Genomic DNA, 25,005 nt, shown 5'->3' on the forward strand with positions numbered 1-25,005 from the left:
TGAGACCCGGGCGCTCCGACCCCAGAGCTGTGTGACGTCTGGCCTTCTGCTGCCGCCCGAGGAAGACCCTCCGAGCTGTGTCCCGGAGGCAGTGCCGGCCCGGGAGGGGCTCCTGGGTGGAAGGACCACGGGGACAAGCCTGCTTGTCTGAGCACCTGGCACCTCTGGGGTGTGGGCGCTGATGATGGCTGGATCCAGGTGGCCCGCTCCTCCCTGGAGAAGGCCTGTTGCCTGGTGGTGGGTGCAGACCTGTCCCTAATTAGTGCCAGTGGGGCTCTCGTGTGATCACCGCTGCTTTTCAGCCGAGACTCAAGGCCTCCTGTGAGTAGCTTCTCCCTGGCGGGACCCTACGCTGGCCCCCAGGGGAGCAGGGTTTCTATGCCGGGCTGTGCTCTGCAGCTGAGAGGGCTGGGTCTCTCTCATGGGTCCCCCAGCCACTGGCGCCCCCGACTTGGTGCTCCTTGTGTCCAGAGCCCGCCGTCCCGACCTCGAACAAGTTCATTTAGAGCACCCAGGCGCCTTTTGTCTGGGCTGAGGGTGACCTGGGCCGGACGTCTGGGGAGAGGCAGGTGGGGGCAGCGCCAGGACACCCCCTCTGGGTGACCTCGGTCAGGAAATGCTTTCTGCGAGATGGGGCTCTCCAGGAAGGTTTTGAAAGAGGCTAGTGGGCAGAGTTTGCATCAGAGAGTGAGGGATACGGCAGCTTTGAGGTCACGCGGTGTGATGCTTGGGCCAGCCTCACTCCACCCTTTGAAAGCTGCATGGCTCAGGGTAAGCTTCTTAGCCCCTGGGCCTCAGTTTCCTCCTCTGTCAAGTGGGGTTAGAAACGGCTCTCTGGTTTTGCTTGGGGGGATTCAGTGAGATGCAGCGCGTGGCACGGGTCCTGCTTCATAGGAGAGTGGGGGTATCGCAAAGGACACTTAAATACTCGGATCTGGGTGATGGAAGGTCACAGGCCTGTCTGTCCCCACTGTGGGACAAGGCTGGACAGCGTGGTCACCACTAATTAGGGTAAGCACTGCAGACACAGGGAGCCACAGAGCCTGCCCAGAGGTCCCTCTGGGTCTGGCAGATGCCCAGGCTGCTGGCGAAGCCGTGGGAGCCCCTCGCTCTGCCTGGCTGACGTCCTGCAGGTCCCTCTGGATGGGAGGTGGTCCTGGTCTCCCCTGCCACCTCCCACCACCACCCCAGGGTGTCAGGGATGGGTGGCCCACATGCCCGTCTGCAGGGCCAATGCTGACAGCAATGGGGTGACTGGACTGTGAGGACAGGGTTGAGGTTGGCAGCCTGCCCTCGGCTCTGCTGGCCAGTCCTGTCCCGAAAGGGGGTCATGGCAGGGCGTGTGTGTGTGTGGGGGTGCCTGCTGGCGTGAACGTCCTTGTCCAGGAGGCCTTCGCCAGGGCCCAGTCAAGTGTATGCAGAGCTGGGCTTGGAGCTGGAGCAGTCCCTTCTAGGCTGGTGTCAAGGCAACGGCTAATGTGGCCAAAGCTGTGTGCCGCAGGGCCGTCAGCGAGCACCGCCGTGCGGCCTGGAGTGGCAGCTGTAGGGGACCCCGTCCTGGAGCAACCCCCTCAGGGGTCAGCAGCAGAGTGCCTGGTGCAGAGTGGGCACCTGCTCTGGTGTGGCATCTCCCGGGAAATGCAAACGTGCAGCTTGTGTGCTTGCCCTGTAGGAGCCAGGGACTTCTCAGCCTGGGGACTTGTGGCCTCGCCCGCCCCTCAAGAGGGAAGTGCTGCCGTACCCTGATACCCTGCCAGGAGAGCAGACCTGGGGTCCCCTCTAACTTTCTCCACCTCCCATTTCTTTTTTTTTTTTTTTCCCTTAAGAGATGAAGGTCTCGCTGTGTCTTCCGGGAGTGCAGTGGTGCAATCGTAGCTTACTGTAACCTTGTACTCCTGGGCTGCAGCGATCCTCCCACCTCGGCCTCCCTCCCGAGCAGCTGGGACTACAGACTTGAGCCACCTCCCGCTTCTTGTGTGCCCAGGTATTTGGGAGGTAACATCCAGAGGTGAGGCTTGGCCACCAGGGTCCAGCCCTGTGTCTCTGTTGCTGCCCCCTCGCCTTTGCCTGCCAGCTGAGTGCCCCTCCCTCACCGTGCTGGGCAAGGGGCTGGTATGCTGCCCTGAAGATTCTTCTTGGGGGTATGGCCAGGAGCACGGGGCCAGTGGGGAGCACCTGGGGACCAGGCTCAAGGGATCTGTGTTGGTCTCCAGACCTAGGACGAAGTCCCACCTTCCTGGCTGGCCAGCCCTGCCGTGTCTTTGCTGGCCGTCCCTGTGGGCCCGACCAGCGGGCTGATGGGGTAGGCCCTGCAGGGGGTGTGGTGTGTGTAGAGGGGTGGGGTGGGGTGAGGGGTGCCGGGCAAGCAGGGGCTCTGGCAGGAGACTTGTCAGGTTCTGGAGCCCCAGGAGATTTCATTTCTTAAAAATTCATCCTAGAAACCCAGCCAGAGAACTTTCTCTTGACAAAGCCACCGAGGAAAAATGGTCATACAAGTGGCTTTCTTTTTAAAGCCCTCTTGGTTTTTCCCAAATTTGGAGGCTCTCTGAGTTGCTTATGAGACTGAGCAGTCTGGAACTCTCTGGAACATGGTCCCAGAGCCTGAGGATTTGTCATCTCTCCAGCCAAACAGACCTACAAGTTGGACCCTAGACACCCCCAGGCGCCTGGAGGGTATTTCTGGGCCCAGGCTGTTTAGTTTGGTCTGGACAGAGCCTGGAGTCTCTGTTTAGACGGGACCAGCAGATGTTCTAGAAGCTTCGAGTTTGTTTTCGTGTTTAGAAGTGTTGCCAATGCCCAGAAATTGAGATGGAGGGGCAGGGGATGACCTGGACTTCACATGGAAAATGAACACCGAGCCCCGAGCCCACCCCGCCTCTGCGCAGGGCCGTGGGGGCTGCAGGCAGACTCCTCTCTGCCTCCTGTGCTCTCGTGTGTTCCCTGTCCACCCTCTTTCCCCGAAATTCTTGAATTTCTCTCTACACTCTTTGGCCTTCCGTCCCCCCTGGCATCTCTGGGCCAAGTGGGGAAGCTGTCATTTGCCCCAAACCCGGAAAACCAGGGATCTCGGCGGTAAACCCACCACAGTGTCCCCTCCCCACACGGCTTAGAAGTTGCCGTGTCCCAGGGCTGGGAGCCTGAGCCTTAGTCATGAGCAGTAGGACCTTGCGGACACTTGGAACAGCCTCCCTGGAGTCTCCCCCAGCCCAAGGGGCAGTGCCTGCCCCGCCCCCCTTACCTAACCTCACAGCCTTGGGGGACCCTGTGGGTGGGGGCTGCTCCCCAGGTGTATACATGGGAACATCACTCCCACATTTGCTTGTCTTCCAGGGCTCCCCAGGGCTCAGGTGGGGTCCTGTGGCAGGGGCAGAAGGGTGAGGGCAGGGAGAGGGGTTGTGCGTGTGACCCGGGTCTTACTAAAACTGGGACTGGGAGGTTCCAGGGAGCCGGCTCTCCCCTTCCACAGCGGCCACCCTCTGAGGGGCTGGGCCTCTCTGGAGCCCGGGCCAGGTCTTTCCTGCTGCTGCACCTGGTCCCCAGCCCCTAACCTGCAACCAGGGTCATGGCAGGTCTTCCTGGCAGACCCTTCCAGGAGCCCTGGCTAATAGCGGTGGGACTTGGCAGGTGGCTGTCCCCTGGGCCAGGGCCTGGGGGCCTGGTCTCCAGCACCTCCTTGGGAGACCCCCTGGGAATGAGGAGGGGGAGCCACCCGGGCACCCCACCCCCGGCAGGTTAACGGATGGACTAGTCTCATCTTTTTGGCTGAGAGAGAGGAGTCCCAGGCGCAGGGTGTTCAGCCCTGATGGAACCACCTCCCTCCCCCAGCCAGGGGGGCCCGAAACATGTTTCTGGTTGCAAGGTCTCATTCTCTATGCGGCCGGCCCCCCTCCTGGGCGCAGGAAGCTGGCTCTGAGCTGGGACACTTGGCCCTGCTTTCCACGTGGGTGGGCAGTTTCCCTGTGAGGGGTAGGCCAGGTCCCTACCCTGTGTCCCCCAGAGACTGATATCATCTACAGCAAAACGGACAAGTTTTCCTGGCTCCCAGCCAGGCCCGGAGGGGCGGCGCTCTACTGTCTGCTGCCTCCTGTCCCTCATTGGAGGTCAGGGGATGGAGTGCTTTGGTTTTTTCCTACAGTTCAAAATAGAGTGCTGGAATCCCTCTGCTGCCCTGCCCCCAGGCCCAGGCTGCTCGGTGGGGAGGGTGGTCCCTGGTGTCCCCCCTGAAGGAAGCCATTCCTGCTAGATGCCCTGGTAGTAAGGAAGATGGCTGGGAGTGGGAGAGGCGGTTGGTGGCTTATTCATTTATTTCGCAGTCGACTGAGGGTGCCGCTAAAGCCAGCTCTGTTCCAGGCACTGGTGGGCAGGTATGAGCCAGGGGAGGGTAGAACCAGGAAGGCTTCCTGGAGGAAGGGCCACCTAACCAGAGACCATGGCATGAGTTTGCCAGGTAGGGCATCAAGGGAGATGATGCTGGCCAGCTTCTCTTGCCCTCCCTCCCTCCCTCCCTCCCTCCCTCCCTCCCTCCCTCCCTCCCTCCCTTCCTTCCTTCCTTCCTTCCTTCCTTCCTTCCTTCCTTCCTTCCTTCCTTCCTTCCTTCCTTCCTTCCGTCTTGCTGTGTTGTGCAGGCTGGAGTGCAGTGGTGCAGTCATAGCTCTGTAGCCTTGAACTCCTGAGCTCAAGCGAAATCTCCCACCTCAGCCTCCCAAGTTGTGGGGACTACAGGCAGGTGCCACCACACCCAGCTAATATATTTTTTTTTTTTTTTGTAGAGATGAGGTCTCACTTGTTGCCAGGGCTGCTGTTGAGCTCCTGGCCCCAAGCAATCCTCCCACCTCAGCCTCCAAAGTGCTGGGATTACGGGTGTGAGCCCCGGTGCCTGAATTTCTCTTGCCACATCTGCAGACTTGTAGGTTGTGTGGCAGATCCTTTGTGCCCACTCACACCTGGCACAGGTGGCCCTGACACTGAGGGGGAGGTGAGGGAGAGGGCTGCTTGTGCAAGCATAGGTCTCAGCATGAAGAGGAGACTTGTCACAGCGGGGGTGGGGGTGAGGGTGGGGACTGCCACTGTGGGCTCCCCCCACCAAGTGGGGGTGCACTCCAGGGACATGGCCTTCGCAGGAACGCAGGTGGGAGAGAGGTGCTGGAAGTGTCAGGGTAGCAGGGTGGAGCAGGCTGCAGGTCTGAAGTGGCGGCTTTCCACCCTGGGCCTCCCTCAGAAAACCTCAGAAAGGGCTGCTTTGCTTTTTTTCTGAACTACAAAAGAAACCCTGGGCTGCCGGCCCCTCGGAGGTGGGGTGGGGGAGGGGATCCTTCATTCGCACCTTGGCGGCCAGCAGCTGCAGTGCAGAGGGCGGGGCAGAGGGCGTGTCCTCTCCCCGTCTGGCCCTGTCCCCAACCCCCAACTTCCCGCCCTGGAAACCCTGAAATTTGGGGCAGCTGGGTGGGGAGCACAGAATGGGGACCCTGGTGAGGGAGGAACTCTTCCCCCAGCCCTGGCTGCAGCCACAAATGTTTACATCTCTCCTAATATTTAAATGATGAAGCCGGGGCCCTGCAAACAGCTGCCCTGGAGCCAGCTGTCACCGGCCTCCCTTCCTCCCTCCCTCCCTCCGCCTTGCATTCTTTGTCTCCGACCCAAGTCCCGGCCCTTCCAGCTGTTCCCCCTTCACTCACAGGCACCTCCTCTGACCAAGCTTCGCCTATCATGTTTATAACCATTTCCTTTTGTTGCACCTACCGCGTGCCAGGCCCTGGGCTGCTGCTGTACGGTGGGACGAGGTCTCTCTTAATCCTCCCAGAGCCCAGCACGGTGGACCGGGCTGCAGAAGGGAGACCCAGATCCCCCGGGCCCCACACCTGCATCCGTCCATCACTGCCCGCTGCCAGGACCTGCTCCCTGGCCCCTGCCTGGTGCCACGTGACGTGACGTGACATGACGTGACATGGGCTCATCCTTGTCTCCCCTTGGTGTGCTGGCCCCTGCCTGGGGATGGTGGAAATCTCAGTCTGCTTGTCAGTGAGGAGCGGGGATGGCCGGGAGGTCCCGAGCTGGGGTCTGATGGGCTTGCCCCTGCCCAGTTCAGCTGGCTGCTCCCCGGGCCGTGTTTGTGAAGCAGGAATAACAAGGCCATTGGCAGGGTGGCGTGGGAGGGGAAGTGGGAAGGCTTCGCGCAGTGCCAGAAGCAGGACTCTGCTTTGAAGGCACCTTCCAAGGCCCAGGGTGGGTGTGGAGGCCGAGTGGCTCACGTCCGAACTCGCCCTGGTGCACGCTGCGACATGGATGAGTCATGTCTCTCTGCCTCGGTTTCCCATCTGTAGAATGGGGACAAGAGTACCTCTCTGTCCTCGGTGGTTACAAGGGTCGATTGAGCATGGGGAGCACTCAGGAAACCGAGTCAGCTGTCACAGACTCAGCGCAGCCAGCCGTGGTGGGACTCCCGCTCCCTGCCAGGCGAGGATTGGCAAGGGACAAGGATGGACAAGCCAGTCTCCTGCCCCCGGGAGGGCCACTGTGCAGCAGGGAGGAAGGTGACTGCTGCTCTCGGGCAGGGGACTGACCCAGCGGGGAGATCTCGTGGAGGCCAGCTGAGGACTGCTCCCCTCTCCTGCCTGCAAGACCTTGGGCAGGTTTTGGGACCTTGTGACCATACTCTACCGCCCTGCCCCCGTCCCTTTTGTCCTCAGTATGTGGCTGACTTCTGCATGTCCTTCGGTCTGTGACCGACCTCTGGGAGCTGAGCTGAGGTGGCTGAGGCTGGACATTGTCCTTGGGTGACTCCAGGAAGGTGGGGGTGGGGCGGTTTGTCTTGTGGGCTTCCTTCTCAAGGGTTCTCAGGAGCTGGTGGCAGATGGGAGGCACGTGGGGCCTGGGAGGGTGAGGGCCACACCTGGCTGCCCCTCAGGAGTACCTTGGGTGCCTGGGCTCACCCTGCCCTCCTGGACAGGGACCACCAAGAGTTGGGGACCCGCCATCTATTTTTAGCAAGATCCAGAAATGGCTGTGATGAACAGTCAGGGCTGAGGGTGACTGATCTGGAACCAGAGCCTCAGCACTCTCAAGGAATTTAGAGGACAAGCCCCAGAACCTGTCGGGATCTCACCGGTGTAATGGCGAAGGTACGCAGCACGGTGCCTCTGTGAGCCTGCTCCGAACACACACGTGTGCACATGAGTAAAACGAGTGGAAAGACAGTTGTCAAAATATTGACAGTGGTTGTCTGGGTTAGGGGTTTGTAGATTTTTTTTTCCTTTGTTTTTCTGTGTTTTGCAGATTTTCTGCCTTGTGCCTAACTTGCTTTTATAGTCAGGAAAAAAGGAATAGATGTTATTTTCAGAAGGTCATCGTCGGCTGGGCGCCGTGGCTCACGCCTGTAATCCCAGCACATTGGGAGGCCGAGGTGGGACAGGTGTTTGAGGCCAGGAGTTTGAGACTAGCCTGAGCAAGAGCGAGACTCTGTCTCTTCTAAACATAGAAAAAAATTAGCTAGGCATTGTGGTTCGTGCTTGTGGTCCCAGCTACTGGGGAGGCTGAGGCAGGAGGATCGCTTGAGCCTGGGAGTTGGAGGCTGCCGTGAGCTGTGATGACACCACTCACTGCACCGCAGTCTGGGGGACAGAGCGAGACCCTGTCTCTCTAAAATAAAAGTTCATTGTCAAAAAGAAAAACAAGTCACCCTACCTAATCTCTCTCCCTGGTTTGAGAGAAGCAGAGGACCAGAAAGTGACCAGTTCCCTGGTCGGTGGCAAAGCCAGGCGGCCTGAGGTCCTGGCTGGTTCTCTGGGGCTCCAGGTGGAGGTGTTGGGTGGAGCGACTTGGCTTTGTCCAGAGGGGCGCACCGCCTGGAACCACACCTGCAGGAATGTGGGCCGGAGCCCAGGTCCCCCACCTGGAGGGCGGGGGTGGGGGCTGGCCTTGCCTGTCCACTGCTCCTGGGCCCCTGCAGCTGTGCTGCATGTCGGAACTTGCTGGACCTAGTTGGTTCAGGAGCGGGTTCACTGGAGCTGGTGGCAGACCTCACTGTGGCCCTCGTGGGGTCATGCTGTGTCCGGGCTGGAAGGGACCTTTCCGTCTAACCCTTCCTGTTCGTCACCAGGAAACTGAGGCCAGAGGGGTCATTTGCCTGGCCCACGGTGGGGTGTGGGGTGCAGATAGCATGGGATGCCTCCATGGGCTCTGGGCCTCCCACACTTAAGACTTGGCTGAAATCTTCTTTTTAATTAAGAAAAGAATGGCCCTGCCCACAGCCCCGTGCCCTGCAGGCTCTTTCTCTCTCCCGCCCCCAGCCCCTTCCCGGAGAGGGGCTTGGGCTGGTGGGCTGGGTCCCTGCGGATGAAGTGGCTCCAGGGCAGTTTCCAGGTGGGTGGGGCTTGGTCCTCTTCCTGCCCAGCGTCCCCTGCTGGCCCCTGGTGTTGGGGACCAGGGCCTTCACCAGATGGGAAGAAGGTGGTGGTGATTGGCAGGCCTGGCCCTGCCTGGCCTGCAGGCAGGCCAGAGGTCAGGGGGCTGGTTGGTGGCTCTGGGCGTGGGGGCGCCCAGGTCACCGAGGGTTTGGAGTTTACTGTAAGCGACTCTTTCATTTTCCCTTCTCCCACAGGCCACCAGCAGGATCGAGGGTCCTCTGTTCGCAAGGTGTGGCTGGGGGATAATTATCTGTCCCCGGAGCTGAGCATGTGGGTGACGGACGGGTCCCTGACACCTGCCCGGGAGGCCTCTCTGGCTTCCCCTCTTGGAAAGCAAGTCCAGGCAGAGGGAAGGCCCTTTGCAGGGACCCGTTTCAGGCCGGTCACCCTCTGAGGGACGGGGCACAGTGCCACCCGGCCTGCATCAGGGGTCTGTTCTCTCCTTCAGGAGGGCTTTTCCTGAGACCTTCTGTGCGGGGCAGGTGAGCGCTCTGGAGGCCCAAAGAGCAAACGTAAGAGAATGAATTGCTGGCTGCCAGGCCGCCGCGGCTGGCCCCACACCTTACTGGGGCTGCAGGGCTGAGCAGGACAGCTGAGACGTGGATGTTCTGGGGACAGGGTGGTTAGTCCGGGGAGGCTCCCTGGGGGAGAAGGGTGTAGGGGGTGTTGGTAGCAGGCGGGAGGGAGGCGGAGCAGCAGGGAGCGAAGGCCCGGGTCGGTTTGCAGAGTTGCCTCGGCACAGTGCCACGAACTGGGGGCTGAAAACGCAGTTCTGGAGGCCACAAGTGCAAAACCATGGTGGCAGCGGGACTGGGTCCTCCTGGGGACTCTGAGGGACGTTCTCCCTCCCAGCTCCCGGGGGGCCTCGCCGTGCTTGGTGCTCCGTCTTCACGCGGCCCTTTCTGCGTGTGCCTCTGTGCTTTCCTTTTCTGTCCCTTATGAGGACACTTGTCCTTGGGCTTAGAGCCCACCCTACATCCAGGATGATCTCACCTCGAGATCCCTAATTACATCTTCAAAGACCCTGTTTCCAACTAAGGTCGCGTTTGCAGGTACAGAGAGCCAGGACTTGGACACGTGGTTTTGGGGTCGCTATCCAGTCCGTGCAGCGGCTGATCTTAGGGGCGCAGCGTGTTCTGGGCTTGGGGTGAGGGGAGTCAGTGGACGTCCCGTATGGTGTGATCTGGAGTGGCCATCGGCCTCCATGTCTGTCTAATGAGCTGTGGCGGGGTGCCACGTCCCACCCTCTGAGTGGCAGCGGCTCAGGAGGCGGCGGCTCCTGGGAGTGGACTGAGACGCTTTCTTCTGCACCTGCCCCCCCTCCGGCACCCCATTCAGATGGGGGTTGATGGCACAGGAGCAGCTGTCCCTGCCCTCACCCTGGATGAGTGTGTGCACTGGGCCAAGAGCCAGATACTTGTCACCTCTGTGGGCAGAGTCCAGCCACCCCATACACATGCTGCTGTGGAGGGACCTGACCTGGCCTGGCCCCAACTCCTACCCATGGGCAGGGCTTCTCTGTCCTTAGAGCCTGACACCGTACCCTGGACTCCTCAGTGGCCACCCCAGCCCCTCCTCCTGTCTGGGCTCCTGCCCTTCCCCGTGGCTCTGGGCAGCTCGCCGGGCTGGGGTGTGGACGCCCCGGGCTGTGCTTGGCTCTCAGGTGTGCCCAGGAGGCCACACCCCACTCACTTAGGTTTCCAGGGGTCCTCTCAAGTTCTAGGTGGGCTTCGTGCAGGTTCCCAAGGGCTTTGATGCCCCCTAGTGAGGCCCCAGTGAAGCCCCAGAGCAGGAGGGCCCTGGAGAAGTCCTCGCTCAGCTCCAGCTCGGGGCTGTTAGAACAGCTGGGCAGCCCCTCTTCTGCTCCTTGGCAGCCCTTCTGGAATCTTCTGTGTCCAGCTGTGGCCCTCCCACACAACAGACCCACCTCCCCCTCTGAGTTTTGTGCCTCCCTTTCTCTGCCAAACGCCTCGTGTCCTTGAGGAGGGGGACCGAGTCCCCCCGACTCCCAGGTTCGACAGAACACAGACTGGTTCATGCAGGGCTGTGTGATCGCTGTGGTCTGTCCTCAACTGCAGCCCAGCTTGGCGAGCTCTGGCTCGCACCGTCGAGAGTTGACCCCCGAGCTCCTCCCTGGCCCTGGAAGCAGCTGGCTCTTGGGTGCTGCTCAGACCAGAGCCTGAACTCTGCTCCTGGGGGTCACCGCCCCCTGTAATTAGGCCCCAGCGGTCTCCTGCCCGCCTGCGGGCCACGGCACAGAGCCCTTGATTAATGAAGGCTCCACCTGGGCCAAGTGGCCCCTGGTGTTAGGCACTTTGGTTTTTTTTTTTTTTTTTGCATTTTTTAAGTGCTTTTAACATTTTCCCCAATAGACAGTGGGGTTGGGGGGGAGGGGAGGTGGTTTCTCTGCAGGGCTGGGGCTGGGGACAGGGAAGGAATAGCTCAAATAGGAAGCTGGACCCTCAGGCTCACGCCCCTGGCAGCTCTGTCTGGCGCTGTAGAGCAGATACTGACACCTTCTTCAGGGTCTCCCATCCCAGCCCCGGTCCCCACCGAGCTAACCGTCATGCGGGAGAGAACCAGGCGGGCACAGGTGCCCTGCTGCAGGCCAGGTGGCTGTGCAGTTGTCCCAAGGCGGGAGCACTTGAGTGATCCCGGAAGATGGTCGGCGTTTCTCGGAGCAGCATTCACGGAACCTCGGGATCTGGGCAAAGTTTTGGAGTGTTTGGGGCAGCGGTTGTGGAACATTCTGGGCTGGTTGGAGGGTAGGGGCAGAGAAGAAGACCAAGAGATGGGTTGAGAAGGCGGCTGGGGACCCGTTTCTTGGGTGAGGGGCTGTCACACCTGGAGCCAGCAGCTCGCTTCTCTCTCCCTGGAAACAAGGGCAGAGAGCCGAGGGACGGCCCGAGGGCGTCTGGGGCCCCAAAAGGGTGTGGGTGGATGAACGCTCAGAGAGCCTCCACCTCTGGGACCCTGTCACCTTTGAGGCCCTCGGAGCTGCTGTTTGTGGTTTCCGATTTTGAAGTCAGTCACCTCCCAGGGGCTCCTCCTGCCTTCATGGGCTGCTGCTTATCAGGGAACCTTTGACCCCAGGAGACCTGAAAGGTTATCTGATCCCTCCCCTACCCTCAGGCAGGCCACACCTAGGCCCTCCTACCCCATCCGCACCTGGTCCAGGGCACTTCTGCGCAGCCTTTGGGGACAACAGGTCTCACCAAGCCCCGCTGGTGGCCCCACCGGAGCTGCATCTCGTCCCTACCGCTCAAGCCCGTTTCCCCGTGTTCGGTGCCTAGTGGCGCCAGCCAACAGCCGGCTTCCCAGAGCCGGGAGAATGACCAGCGCACCCACCCGATGGTGCAGATGCGCTGTGTTCCCGAGACTCTAATTTAGTAAAGAGAGAAGGAAGCCCAGCGCCTTAGAGTGACTTTCGAAGTCTGCCTGGAATGTCCCTGCAGCCGCCAGAACCCGGGCTCGAGGCAGGTGGCTGGAGCCAGCACAGAGAGGGCCTTCTTCCCGGGACAGTGTCCCGCAGGCTGGGCGGGCTTTCAAAGAAGAGGACCCGAGGCCCCACGCACCGAGGCTTCCTCGGGAGCGTTCAGCGTGGTGGTCCTGGCTCTGCTCTGCGTAAAGAGAGATTTCTTGCAGCAGAAGCTGCTACGTGGCTGTCCGGTGGTGCCTGTCTTGGCTGCAAGGCGGCTCCCTGACCCTGAGTGTGTCATCCCTTGACCCCTCTCTGATGGGACATAATACCTGCCCCAGGTAGGGTGACCATATAGCTTGCAGTCCCAGTGGGAGCACTCGGGAGTGAAAGGGGCGCCTTACATGATTACAGCGGGACACCAGGGACGAGCCGGGACCGTCCCGGGAGGGCTGGGACGTGTGGGCACCTGACCCGGGGTAAACGTGCGGGAAGGTCTGTGGCTGGCTGGGGCCACGCAGCAGAAGGGGCGTCGGGGCCCAGTGTGAGCCGGTGGCCCACAGCAGTGAGGGGCCGGGCTCCTTCCTGGCAGGCTGGCCCAACAGCAGGGCACCTGTGTCCTCTTCTCCGAACAGGCGAGTCGGTGGTTGGAAGTGGCTTCGGAATTGACAGACACTTGGGAAGTTGGAGGGGACTGGCCACAGTGGCCGTGGCAGGCTCAGGACCTGCTCCCCTGTGTTCCCCGTGTTCTGTTGGCATGTGGGCAGGCTCAGGACCTGCTCCCCTGTGTTCCCCGTGTTCTGTTGGTGTGTGGGCAGGCTCAGGACCTGCTCCCCTGTGTTCCCCGTGTTCTGTTGGCGTGTTCCTTTCCTGCAGCTGCCACGAAGTGCCACAGCGTGGGGCCTTACGACAGTGGAACGTGTTCCCTCGCCGTCCCGGAGCCCCGAGAGACAGTCTGCCCCTTGCTCTTCCGGGGTCGGGCCTCTGTCTCTGTCCCCACCTGGTCTGCTCCCCGGGTCCCCGTATCTTCTTGTGTCTGTCTTTTGTAAGGACGCTCAGCGTTGGACTAGGGCCCACCCTAAATCCAGGGGTGACCTCATCTCAGTAGAGCCCTTTTCCATATAAGATCACGATCACAGCTTCTGGGAGTTAGGACTTGGGCGTGTCAGTTGGGGGGACACTCTTCAGCCCGCTACGTTTGGTGGACCCTGGCTTCCACCCCCGTCCATGGAAAGAGCATCTTCCCTGAAACCGGTCCCTGGTGCCAGAAGGGTTGGGGACCGCTGCCATAGCAGATTCCGGAAGCCCCTCTTTTCCCTTCCGGAGGAGTGAGGGTGTGTAGCCACGCTGCTTGGGAGGTTGTTAAGAGAGCTTTGCCCAGGGGGAAGCTAACATCACGGAGTCGGGGAATGAGAGAAGTCCCGGAATTCGAGGGCCATCTGTTGATGGCAGCTGCCACCGTGCTGCCCGCCCTTTCGTGTCCTGCCTTGGGGACCGGGAGTTGCAGTGCTCCGTTTTTGGAAGCAGTGCTGGAGGCTGCCATGCCCGCTGGGCTGGGCGGAGGGCGCAGCGTGTGAAGGGAGGGGCTTGTTTTTTCCTCTTGGCCTCAACCTGGAATCCCACCGCGGGCAGGCACGGGGCGAGCACGGGGCAGACCTGCTCGTTCTCACATCCTCGCTGCAGAGTGGGCCGGGCCTCCAGGGAGGGGCGTGCCCCTGACGTCCAGGCCCTGGGGCACCAGAGGCAGAGAGAGAGAAACCACCTCCTAACACCTGAACCAGACAGTCATCAGAATAAATCAGACGGGGCAGGGTGGCAGCCTTTCCTGGGTGCCAGGGACACCCTAGTAAATGTCAGGTTCTCGGGGACACCTCCACCTGGGGCTCGGTGGGGACAGTGTCCACAGGCCTCGGGCCTTGGTCACTGGCCCATGTGCAGATAAGCCCAGGGTGACTGGCAGCCCTCGGCCACCACGCGGGCCTCACCATCCGAGCGGGAGCCCTCGGCAGAACGGGCCAGCCCCAGCGACGGTTCTCAGGCTGCTCGGCCAGCCACTGTGGCCCAGCCAGGCCTGGCCGTGGGAGGGGCAGAGAGGAGAAGGGGGTCGGGGAGAGGGTTCTGAGCACCCTAGTTCTCTCCTTTCCAAGCCCGGGGGAGGTCTGCAGTGACTGGCTGTGGCTCTCTAAGGAGGGAGAGCATCCTCCGCCTTTGTCTGGACTTTGCCCATGAACGTGGCTCTGATTCTCTGCCGGGAACCGGGATGGCCTCAGCTGACAGCGCTGCTTCCTGACCTCCCCTTGCGGCCCCACACGGCCCCTCTGCGCCTATTTTTAAGCCCTTCCTTTTGGACTGTTTTGCTTCCTGAGAACACTCCCCTCCCCACCGCCCGTCGACATCCTTCTCCCTGTCCTGGGCCGGCCCCCACCAGCGCCAGTGGCCATCAGAAGCAGATTCTCAGACAGGGGTGCAGGAGGGGACCCCCGGGGATGCTCGAGTGATGGAATGAGACCGGGAGGGATGACGGCCAAGAAAAGCTGCATCCTCAAGCACATCGTGACCCGGGCACCCGGTGCTCAGCCCCCTGGGCAGCACTGGAAGCCGCAGACCTTGTCCCCAGGGTCAGCCCACCCACCCGGGCGGGGCGGAGGGCGCTGGGTGCTCACACGGTCACACACAGGGCTGCAGCTTTAACTCCTCCCTGCCGTCCTGGGCGTGGGGGTCAGGCGGCCACTAGCAAAGGCCCTGGGCAGGGAGGCAGATACAGGCCCTGTGACGTCAGCAGGTGTGATTGACAGCGGGAAGGCCAGGGCAGCCTCAGCCCTGCGAGGTGACCTGCACCTGGTGCATTTAATGTTTGTAGCAGGTGCCAGGTGAGGCTGCTGAGGCTCAGAGAAGTTTCCTGTGGCCACGTCACTCTCCCGTTGGGTCTCCTGCTCTCGGCCCTGAGATACAGAGCACAGCAGGCCGCCCACGTCCGGCTGGCACTCCAACCCCGAGGCTGGCCGTCCTTCAGCTCCTCATAGGCACAAGGGCCTTGGCTCCGCCTCCCGAGTGCTGGATAAGCAGGAGGGGGAAGAACTCCTCCCAGCCAGACCCTGCCGTGCCAGTGCTGAGGCCGACCCGACTCCCCTGCCCCCCACTGCAGAGAGTGGGGACCTGTACCAAGGCCAGGTCCCCGCAGGAGAGTGGGAACAGAGGGGCTGTCGGGCCAAGCCCCCTGGGTTGCATGTTCACGGGCTCACTCTGCGGGTCCTGAGCACTGTGCAGAGTTACCTGCCAGCCGGGGTTTTCCTGTGGCTTTCCCTGCAGGCCCGGGGCGGGGACTGGGAGGTGCCTCCTTACTCCCTGGCAACACCTCTCCGGGTTCCCTGGCCCCTATTTCTTCAGTGACAGAACTTGCTTTGCAGTTGCTTGGAAGAGACTCAGTTTGACCAGAGCTAGCATGCCCGGAACCTGGCCTCAGAATTTGACCCTGCACTGGGCAGCGGCCACGTTGCTCCCCGCTGGGGGAGCTGCATGTGCCCTGGGCTCTAGCATTTCTTTGCATGACGTCTGTCCTGGGCTGGATGGAGCAGGGCTTTGTGGCTCGCCTGGTCTCCCCTCCCAGACCTCGGTACACACCAGGAAGTGCTCGATCTGGTTTCAGGAGCTGGGAGCAGTTTGCCGGGCAGCCTGCGGCCAGAGCGGGGCCCTTAACAATGGTCCCTTGTGCACACGGCACATTCCTCCCTAACCGGGCCCAGATCCAGGCCGCTCCTGCTTCAGCCCCCCCGTGGTCACGGACAGGAAGGTTTGCATCTGGAGGGAGGCCCCGCTCTGCCTCTGGGTAGCCACTGAGACCGCAGGTGCTTGAGGACAGGAGAGGCCAGAGATGCTTTGCTGGGAGTGGGGAGGGCCGGGCGTGCAGTTACCCCACACCTCCCAGCTTGTTTGAGCAAGGTGCATTTTTCCAAAAGTGTCAATTGTTTTATTCCCTGAAAACACGAAATGACCCACATTTAGCACAGGTATCTCGAAACAAGGCAGGAAATTTTGTGCAATGCAGCACCAACTGCCGTTCTATGCAGAGCGTGTGTGTGCGTGCAAACCGCACATGTGTGTATGAAATGGAATTAGGATCATTGTTTGCATCTTGTAGCCTGCTATTTTTACTTAATACTCTCACCATTTCTCATCTGCAAAAATGTGATTTTGATGATGACGCAGGCCTTTGGCATATGGGTTTAGACAGTCTACGTAAACCTGGATGGTGTCCAGTGTTTGTGATTTTAAGGCTGATGCAAGCATCCCGGCACATAAATCTTTCTGTACTCGTGACGCCCCCGTCGGGGTGGCGGCGGGATCTCGTGGCTGTGCGTGTAAGTGCGGGACCCGGGGCATGTTTTTAGGACACTGGTGGGGGAGGGATGCCGGAGGGCCCCGTCCTGCCTGCCTCGCGACAAGTGTCTCCTGATGTTTCCCGGCTGGGTGCTGCTCGTGATGCCCTCCCCGGGAGGCGTTTGCACAGGGGGTGCCCTTTGCAGAGCCTGCCTTGGAATAGGATCGTGTTCGTCGCCAAATATTCCGGCGTACATCGGGAGTGATGTTATTCCCCTGAGGACTTCTGCAGCCATCTGGTCTCCTGTGTGACTCCAGAAAAGGGAAAAGGAGGCAGCTCTGGCTGCTCTACGCTCCCGTGAGCGGCTCTGGACCGGGGCCGGGCAGAGGGTGGTGACAGCACCAGCGGGGTGGGTGTGGCCCTGACCACCCAGCAGCCTGGAGCCTTCTTCTGTCCGGTGGTCCTGTGCAAGTGTCCTGGGGCTGCTGGCACAGATTGCTGGAAACGGGGTGGCCTAACAACGTGCACTCATTCTCCCGAAGTTCTGAGTCCAGAGTCTGAGATCAGGTGTGGGCAGGGCCGTGCTCCCTCGAAATGCTCCAGAGGAGGATCCGTCCTCACCCTGCCACTTTCTGGTGGACCCAGGTGTCCTGGGGCTCGGGGCGGCATCAGTCTCTGCCTCTGCGGTCACCTGGCCACCTCCTCCGTGTCTCAAATCTCCCTGTGCCTTTTTCTTATGAGGATGCGTGTCAGTGGATTTAGAGCCCATCCTAAATCCGGGGTGGTCTCATCTCGGGATCCTTCACTTGATTCCATCTGCAAAGACCCTTTTTGCAAGTGGGGTTGTATGCACGGGTTCTCAGCATTGGGACTTGGACACATCGAATGGAGCCACCATTTGACCCAGAGGGAAGTGACACCTCTCGGGCTGAAATGGGGTGAAGATCCGGGGCTTCCCTGCTGTGGAGGCTCATTCTGTGGGCCCTGAGGGGCTCCGGGCTAAGGTTACAGGCTGAGATCCGGCCTTTCGTGAGTTTTCTAGCAGCACCCGAGGCCCTGTGCAGGGATAGGGTAATGGAGTAGCCGACGTCTGGCTCTGTTCCCAGGGATCCAGACACCCCCCTGCAGCCAACCTCAGCGGGTACGATGTGGCCAGGGTGGCGTGGGTGGGGCTGGCGTGGACTGCGCGGGGCCAGGGAGGTTCTGGGAGGAGCCCGTGGGGGGCCTCCATTCACAGGAGGAGGAGGAGGCAGCGGGGGGACCTGCTTGTTTAGGGGAAACGGCATAAGCCAGGGTGGGCACCTCTTCGTTTGGGTGTCACCTTCTTGACACTCCGGCGGGGACGTGGTTTCCTTGGGAAGACGGACGGCCCCAGAGCGGAGCAGCCTCTCGCCTCCCTGCTCTCCCGGCACCGGGTGCAGATCGCACGCCGTGACGCGGGACTCGGGTTTGCTGAGTTCACTGAGCACTTGCCGTCCCGATGGGGGGCGGCTCCTTCAGCGGGCGCAGACACCTGGACAGATGATAGAGCCGACAGCAAGCACAGAGGTCAGTCGCGGGGTGGGGGGCGACGCCATGAAAAGACACGAAGCACCGAAAGGCGGGGGAGGCTGCAGGCTGCAGGGTGGGGGGTCGCTGGCGGGCGGGCGTGCCTGCGCTGTAGCTGCCCAGGGTGGCGAGGGGCGAGCCACACCCACACAGGCACCTGGAGGAAGGAGGGTTGCAAGAGAGGGGCCTGTTTCGGTTCCGGAACGATCTTCTCGTGCATGTGGGTCCGGCTTGGATGCATCCCCGCATCGGGACTGGAGGCTCAACCGAGAGCTGGGACCGGGGAGACCTTTGCTTTGCTGCAGGGTCTTAAACTGTGAGTCGGCAGTGTGGGCTGGGGCTCCGAATGGGCTCCCCAAGAGGGGCTCTCTGGGACTCCTAGGGACGGGGTCCTCTTAGAGAAACCTGGGAAAATCTTCGCCTGCCTACTTTCTGTTCTCCCACTCGGCCTCGAGGAACTGATGCCGAGAGGGACGCCTGGAGCCGGCCCCTCCCCCAGAGAGCACACTGGACAGAGGCGTGTCATCTGGGGACAGGCTGGACAGTGCGCTCAAGGCGGGGGGTGGACCAGGTGACCTCGGTGGCCCTGGGAATCACACGAGGACACACTCATGTCCAGGCCCCGAGCTTTGGACTTTCTGGCCAGTGTACGTGGGCAGTTAGCGCTTTCTCTGATTCCTTTTAGAATCAGAGCGGGCCTGCACACAGGGTCTGTCTCAGTGACAGCCCCCAGCGAGGGGCGCAGCTGCCCCAGGTCGGGAGCCCAGATCCCTGGCGCAGGGTCCTGTGGCCATTACCACGCCTGGAGGTCGCTGGCTGGGCCCACAGGCCATGCAGCCTCGGATGAGGTGTTGTTCGGTTGTACAGTGTGTGTTTTGCTTTGTGCCAGCATTTAAAAAGCAGGAGACAGCACGTCAAAATCCAGATTTCTAGACTGTCTTGGGGAGTCAGAAGCTCCGGCCACGCTGGGCGGGAGTCCCTGCAGGGCTGAGCCGGCGCTGGGCAACAGGTGCCCTTGGAGACTCACAGATGTGCGTGTGATGACTCTCGAGGTCCCTGGCTCCACGCGGCTCCCTACCGGGGAGCATTGACAGTCCCTGCCTGGCCTCTGGGGACGGTTGAGTCCAGTGATCCAGGATTTTGTCCTTTTGTGTCCACCAAGGAGGGGTGCTCACAGAGGGGTCCTCGCAGGAGCGCCACGCCTGGGACGCTGGCGGTGGAGGGGCCAGGGCTCGGGGGCTGGGCCTCCCCTGCCTCTCCCCTCCCCACCCTTAAGGGCACAGATGCCCCCGGCCGCCCACCCACCCAGCCACTCGCCACCCTCTGGTCTTCTAAAGGAAGGACCGTGCACTGCCAAGAGGTGGGAGCTGTGTTTGCATTTGGAGGAAAGGGGACCAGAGTGGGGTGTGCAGAGCGCAGTCCTGGACAGCTGTTGTGGGGCTGGGCGCCAGCTGTCCCTCCTCCCTGTGGGCAGGGGAGGAAGTGGTGGTGTCCCATGGGATCCCGGGTTCTGGGGGCTGGCGAGGCGGGGAGGGGCTCGGGGAGGCCCGGGGAAGGGCTGGTGACTGTTCCTGCCACGTGGGCCCCTTCCCGCCTGGCCCCTGTAACCCGGAGCAGCCGGCTCTCGTGTGGGGGTGGCAGCCACCCGGGCACCGTCCCCACTGCCTCCGAGGGAGCAGACCCCGCTGGGCTGCGGGGCGGGGGTCAGGTGGTCGTTTCCTTGTACGAGCTGACAGTGTCGCATGGGGAAAATGCAGGGGGGCGGGAAGACGGAGAAAGTGGGTGCGTGTAGACTCCACGGGGGAGCTGGACCACCAAGTGGCTGGAACTGTGGGCTTTGGCATCAGATTGATTGATGGATAGTCTAGCCCTGCATCTGACTGTCTGTGCCGTCGGGCCTGTTGCTCAGGCACCCCGTGCCTCGGTTTCCCCTTCTGCACCAGGGGGTAGTAGCAGGGTTATGGCAGAGTAAATGTGACAGGGTAAGCCCAGCACCTGCTGGCGGTGAAGGCTGCAGTGTCAGCTGCTGGTGTCGGGATTCACGTGCTGTCTCTGGGTCCGATTGGCTGTGGGGTTTGGTCGTTGTCACTATGGATGTGTCCCCTGCTGCTGCTGCTGCTGCTGGTGGTCGGGTGTGTGCCTTGGATGGGGGTGAGGAGGAGTAAAGAGCGTCACGACAAGGAGGTTAAGGCCCCTCGTGACCTAGGACGTTGCAGATGGATGCAGCTGGGGGGGGGTTGCGTGGTTTGCTGGGGGCCCTGGCGAGACGGAAGGGGCCGTGCCCGCCACGCTCCAGCCCGTGTCCCTCTGCCCCAGAGCTCACGGCTCCCGGTGCCTCTGCAGGTCAGCTAGCACGGGGCTGCCCCTCTTTCGTGTTGAGCGGTGAAAGGACGGGAAGTCCCCCGGGGCCCCGTGCCACCTTCCCCTGCCGCTGTCAGCGGGACACACGCCGCGTGTTCTCCAGCCGCCTGCTCACCGCCCACGCCCTCCTTTCTTTATTTTTCAGCCTTGAAAAGATCTTTTGAGGTTGAGGAGGTCGAGACACCCAACTCCACCCCGCCCCGGAGGGTCCAGACGCCGCTGCTGCGGACCACCGTGGCCAGCTCCACCCAGAAATTCCAGGACCTGGGCGTGAAGAACCCGGAGCCGCCAGCCCGCCATGTAGACTCCCTGAGCCAGCGCTCGCCCAAGGCCACCCTGCGGAGGGTGGAGCTCCCGGGGCCCAAGGCGGCCGAGCCTGTGTCCCGGCGCACGGAGCTGTCCATCGACATCTCGTCCAAGCAGGTGGAGGGGGCTGGGGCCACCGGGCCGTCCCGGTTTGGCCTCAAGAGGGCCGAGGTGCTGGGCCACAAGACGCCGGAGCCGGCCCCCCGAAGGTCGGAGATCACCATCGTGAAGCCCCAGGAGCCGCCGGCTCACCGGAGGATGGAGCCCCCCGCCTCCAAGATCCCCGCCGAGGTGCCCGCCGCCGATGCAGTCCCCAAGAGGGTGGAGATGCAGGTGCCCAAGCCAGCCGAGGCGCCCGCTGCCCCCAGCCCGCCCCAGCCCCTGGAGAATTCCGAGCCCACCCCCTTGTCTCAGCTGCAGAGCAGGCTGGAGCCCAGGGCGCACCCCCCCACGGCCGAGGCCCCACCCCGGAGCCAGGAGGGTGAGTCGCTGAGCAGCAGTGATCGCGGGAAGTGGGGACGGTGGGGGTTGCTTTACCTCGGAGCCTCGGGAAGGTGCTGGGTGTGGGTGGGGACACGTCCATGGAGACCAGGAAAAACCACAGTACGTGGGGTGGGGTCCGAAGACTCAGGGGAGGTGCTGTGGCTCTCTCTGTCCACTGGGGACGCTCTCAGTTGCCACAAGTGGGACTCGAATGACGCTCTGGGAAGAATCTGGCTTGCAAGGAGTCCCTTTACTGGTCCGTGTGGGCCGTGGTGGCATCTCTGCTGGGTGGCCCCCACAGCGCGGGCCTGCGAGGCCGGGCGGGTGAGGAGCGTGCAGGGACCGGGTGGGCTCGTGCCGGGGGTGCAGGACGGGGTGGGGCGGAGACCCTGGCACGGGCTCACACGACGAATCGCAGGCTGCCTGCAAGTGCCCGGGCTCAGGGAGGAGGGGACTTGTGTCCTGGTGAGTCGGAGGGTCTTCCTCCTCCTCACGCTGGCCCTCTGAGCCTGGTCTTCCTCTTCCTCTTCCTCCTCCTTGCCTGGGAGGACATGAAGAACCCCTTAGCCTCTGCAAGCTGAGATTCTCAGGGCTGTTGGGAAGGGGTGTCTGGACCGGGGGGTCCCACGATACCCACCCACAGCTTCATTTAGGGGTGCTCTTCTGGTGAGGGGCGGGACGTGAGGGTCTCTGGTCGTGTCCTCGGAGGGCTCAGGCTGCGGTTGTCCTCACGAGGAGGGCTTGCAGGGAAGTTGGTGCCGGTCCTGTGGGACACGGGGCCTGCTCGGGAACCCCGGGGCCGTGCGGCACTGTTCGTGGCCTTTCTCAGGAGCGACCCCGCCAGCCCCGCAGGGATCCTGGCTCCACGGGAGCCACGTTAAGCCGCCAGCTGGGTTATGAGCCCCTCGAAAGCTGGGTCCAGTTCTGGGTGCAGGACTCGGAACTCGGGGTACACGTTCAGCAAGTGTTCTTTGGGTTGGACAAACAGAACACTCTGGGCTTTTGCTTTACCTTTTACATTGCCGTGTCTACTTTTGGTGAAATGCGCATACCGTGAGATGGAGAAACGCAACGTTTGTGTGCTTCGTGTCTGACATTTCATTGGGCACGGCGTCTCCAAGGTTCGTCCGTGCCATGCCGCGGGTCGCAGCTTCCCTGCCTTCGCAGGCACCTGGCGTCCCTCTGCGTGGCCGCGTCACGTTTATCTGCACGTCTTTTGGTGGACACTTGGGTGTCAGGTGTTTCCAATTCTTTTGGGTCTTCCTGTCTGAACGGGAGCTCTCCAGTGCCCAGTGGACCCGGGGCCTGGGCAGGGCCGCGCATGTCCAGCCACGCTCCCCGCGCTGGCACCCGCACCTGGAAGCCGAGTTTGACGCAGCAGGTCTGGGCCCGGGACTCTGCGTTTCCTGCAGTGCCCGGCATCAGACTCCACTCTGAAGAGCCATAGCGGAGGCTTACGGGTCCCCCAGCCCTGAGTGTGAGTCTGTCTGTCCCCTGTCTCTCCACACTGGACCCGGCGGGACCACCCCGCCAGACGCAGCGACGGCGGCTGCAGGTGGCGTGGTGTCGGGGCAGAGGCACAGGCAGTTAGTTCGCAGAGCGGCCGGGGGGCTGCTTCCTCTCCCCTCGGCCTCCTGTTGGTCCAGGACCTTCGTTTGACATGGCGGATACCCCTCCCCCCAGGGTGACGCGTTCACACTCGGCTGAGTCACACAGGATGTGGCTGGGGAGGTGGCTGTCACTAGCCCCGTACAGAGGGTGGTGACAGCTGGTGCCAGATGCATGAGGAAGATGGTCCTGGCCCCGGGGGACGGGTCGGGGGGACGTCCATGCGGGTGCACAAGAACGTCTTGCCCCCACGGCAGATGCTGCCCAGTCCCCGTCTGTGCCGGGAGGCGGGCCCTGGGGGCGAGTCCTGCGTGAGGAGCTGCCCTCCAGAGCTCGCTGAGCGTGGGCAGGACAGACGGGGGCCCAGCTGCCGGGAGCGGCATGACATGGGGAGGGTGAGGGAGCCGCCTGGCCTGTCTGTGCCCAGCTGCTGGGAGCGGCATGACATGGGGAGGGCGAGGGAGCCGCCTGGCCTGTCTGCTCGCTTGCAAAGGGGAGAGAACGGCACCCCACGCGGCGTCCAGAGCCCTCGGGAGCCTGGTGCTCTGGGGCCGGTGGGATTTCTCCGTGGGACACAATGGAAATGTCGGAGCTGGGCGTCCCGGGCCCTGCTGCCCTCAGACAGGCGGGCTCCAGCTCTGCGTGCAGAGGGCCACAGGGCAAGAGTCCTGAGGGCCTGCACACTGCCGGCAGGGTGGGGAAGGCAGGGACACCTGAGGGCAGGGGCTTCCGGATGGAGGGCCAGGCCTGAGCTCCTGCCCGCCCTCCTCCAAGGCTGTGCGCTCTTCACCCTGCCCCCGGCTCAGCCTGTCCAGTCCCACCACAGATCCTGACACAGATCTGCTTCTCTCGGCCTCGCTCCTTGCCCACTCCTCCTGCACACCCGGCATGGCCGTCCCCTTCCGCCCCGCCGTGGGGCTGGGTTGGGAGCTCCCCGAGCCCCCACATGCACGGCTCTGATGGCTCTCTGGGATCTCCCTGGCCCTTGGGCCCAAGGCCCGGCTGGCATTGCAGGGGGGTGGGACTGGGGACGGAGGGAGCTCCCTGCTCTCTGAGCAGACACCCAGCCTGGCGGCTTCTACCCCCAGGAAAGGTCCGGGCTGTGGCCTGTCTCCACCCCAGGGCTGCGGGGCGCATGGGCGCCTTGGGCGGGTGGGGCTGCGGGACCCAGGGCTGCGCCTGCAGGGTGGCCGGCTCAGCCTCCCCTGGGCAGTGGCCCCCCTCGGGCTGCGCCACCAGCCAAGTTTCCCAGAGGCTGCCTTATAAGGTGGCACACCCGCTCCCTGGAGCGCCTGGGCCCTGCCTGCTCGGGGTGCTGCTTGCGGCCACGTGGAGGCCCGTGGAGCCTGGCTGAGCCCTGGGTGTGTTCCGGCTCCACCCCCTGAGCCAGCAGGTTCTGAACTGCCACCTCACCCCTGCCAGCCTCAGTTTCCTGATCTGTCAAGTGGAGGAGGGGTGGGGGCCTGCCGGCCCAAGACAGGCACCACACGGGAGGCCACGGGGGTGCCAGGGGCCGCTTGTGACCGGTGTGAGATCAGGGTGGGGCGGACGCCGCGAGTTCCCCACTGGAGTTTCCCTCTGACTAAGAGAGTCTAGAGACATTGTGGGCCGTGGGTGGGCGTTGAGGCAGGTGGAGGTCAGGCCCCCGCCGCTGTGGTGGGCGTGAGCCTCTGCACACTTGCTGTGGCCGGGCCGCCTTGCGCACCGTGCCTGGGTGCCGGGTCTGCACTGTGGCCCTTGTCCCGTGTCCCGGGTACAGAGCGGGGAGGAGTCTTGGTACCCACGGCGGGGCTGTGAGTGCACAGTGGGGTCCAGTGGGAAATCAGAGCACAGGGTTCCCGGGGACCCCCGGCGGCGGCAGGCAGGGATGGGGAGGATGGGCAGAGGCTTTGGGGACGAGGGGGCTGAGCTGGGTCAGAGGGTGAGGAGCGTCAGACGCTGAATCCCGAGAATGTGCTGGGCCCAACTGGGGAGGACACGGTGGGGCCCAGAGTTCCTGGTGGGGCACAGGGGGTGTGAGTTGGGGAGAAGCGGCCACCACGTGATTTAGGGAGGAAGGGCCCGGGCTCCACCAGGGCTCCATAGACAGCCCCCCACCCTGTGTTTACAGGACACCCCACTTTCCTTGGGGGCCGCTCTGGGCCCGTCCCTGGCTGTGGAGCCCCCGAGGGCGAGGAGGGCTGAGGCCCTTTCCCAGCAGGGCGCACGGCAGGGCCTTGCTAAGTGTGGGCGGCCTCGCTCGAGTCTGATGAAGATGCCTCTCTCCGCGCCTCCAGCACTTAGCCTGCAAATTTCTCCAGGAGCACGTTCCTGCCGGGCCGTCTCCCCCGAGGACCCCACTGTTCCCGGTTCCTCCCTCTGTCCTCACGCGCCCCACGTCCCCTGTTGCTTTGGGGTCGGGTCTGTTTCTCTTCCCCTCTTTAAGAACAAGCACACTTCTCCTCTGAGCTGTCCCTGGAGCTGCGTGCCCCCGTGCACGGGGGATGGGTGGGTGGGGGCAGGGGGGACAGGAGGGCCGGTGGGGGAGGACTGGCCAGGCCAGGTGTGTCTCCTTCAAGGTG

General features: G+C 62.7%; 1 protein-coding gene across 3 annotated transcripts in view; it reads left to right on the forward strand.

Moving 5' to 3' along the window:
• The window catches only part of SEPTIN9 (septin 9), a 171,678-nt gene that overhangs the window by 74,451 nt on the left and 72,222 nt on the right, over positions 1-25,005 (forward strand). For all 3 annotated transcript variants that reach the window (XM_012756250.3, XM_012756252.3, XM_012756251.2), the window contains one exon: positions 20,193-20,834. In XM_012756250.3, coding sequence (XP_012611704.2) covers positions 20,193-20,834 — 642 coding nt within the window. The remainder of the gene's footprint in view (positions 1-20,192; positions 20,835-25,005) is intronic.

Source organism: Microcebus murinus, chromosome 18 (assembly GCF_040939455.1).
Source record: "Microcebus murinus isolate Inina chromosome 18, M.murinus_Inina_mat1.0, whole genome shotgun sequence".
Taxonomy (NCBI): domain Eukaryota; kingdom Metazoa; phylum Chordata; class Mammalia; order Primates; family Cheirogaleidae; genus Microcebus; species Microcebus murinus.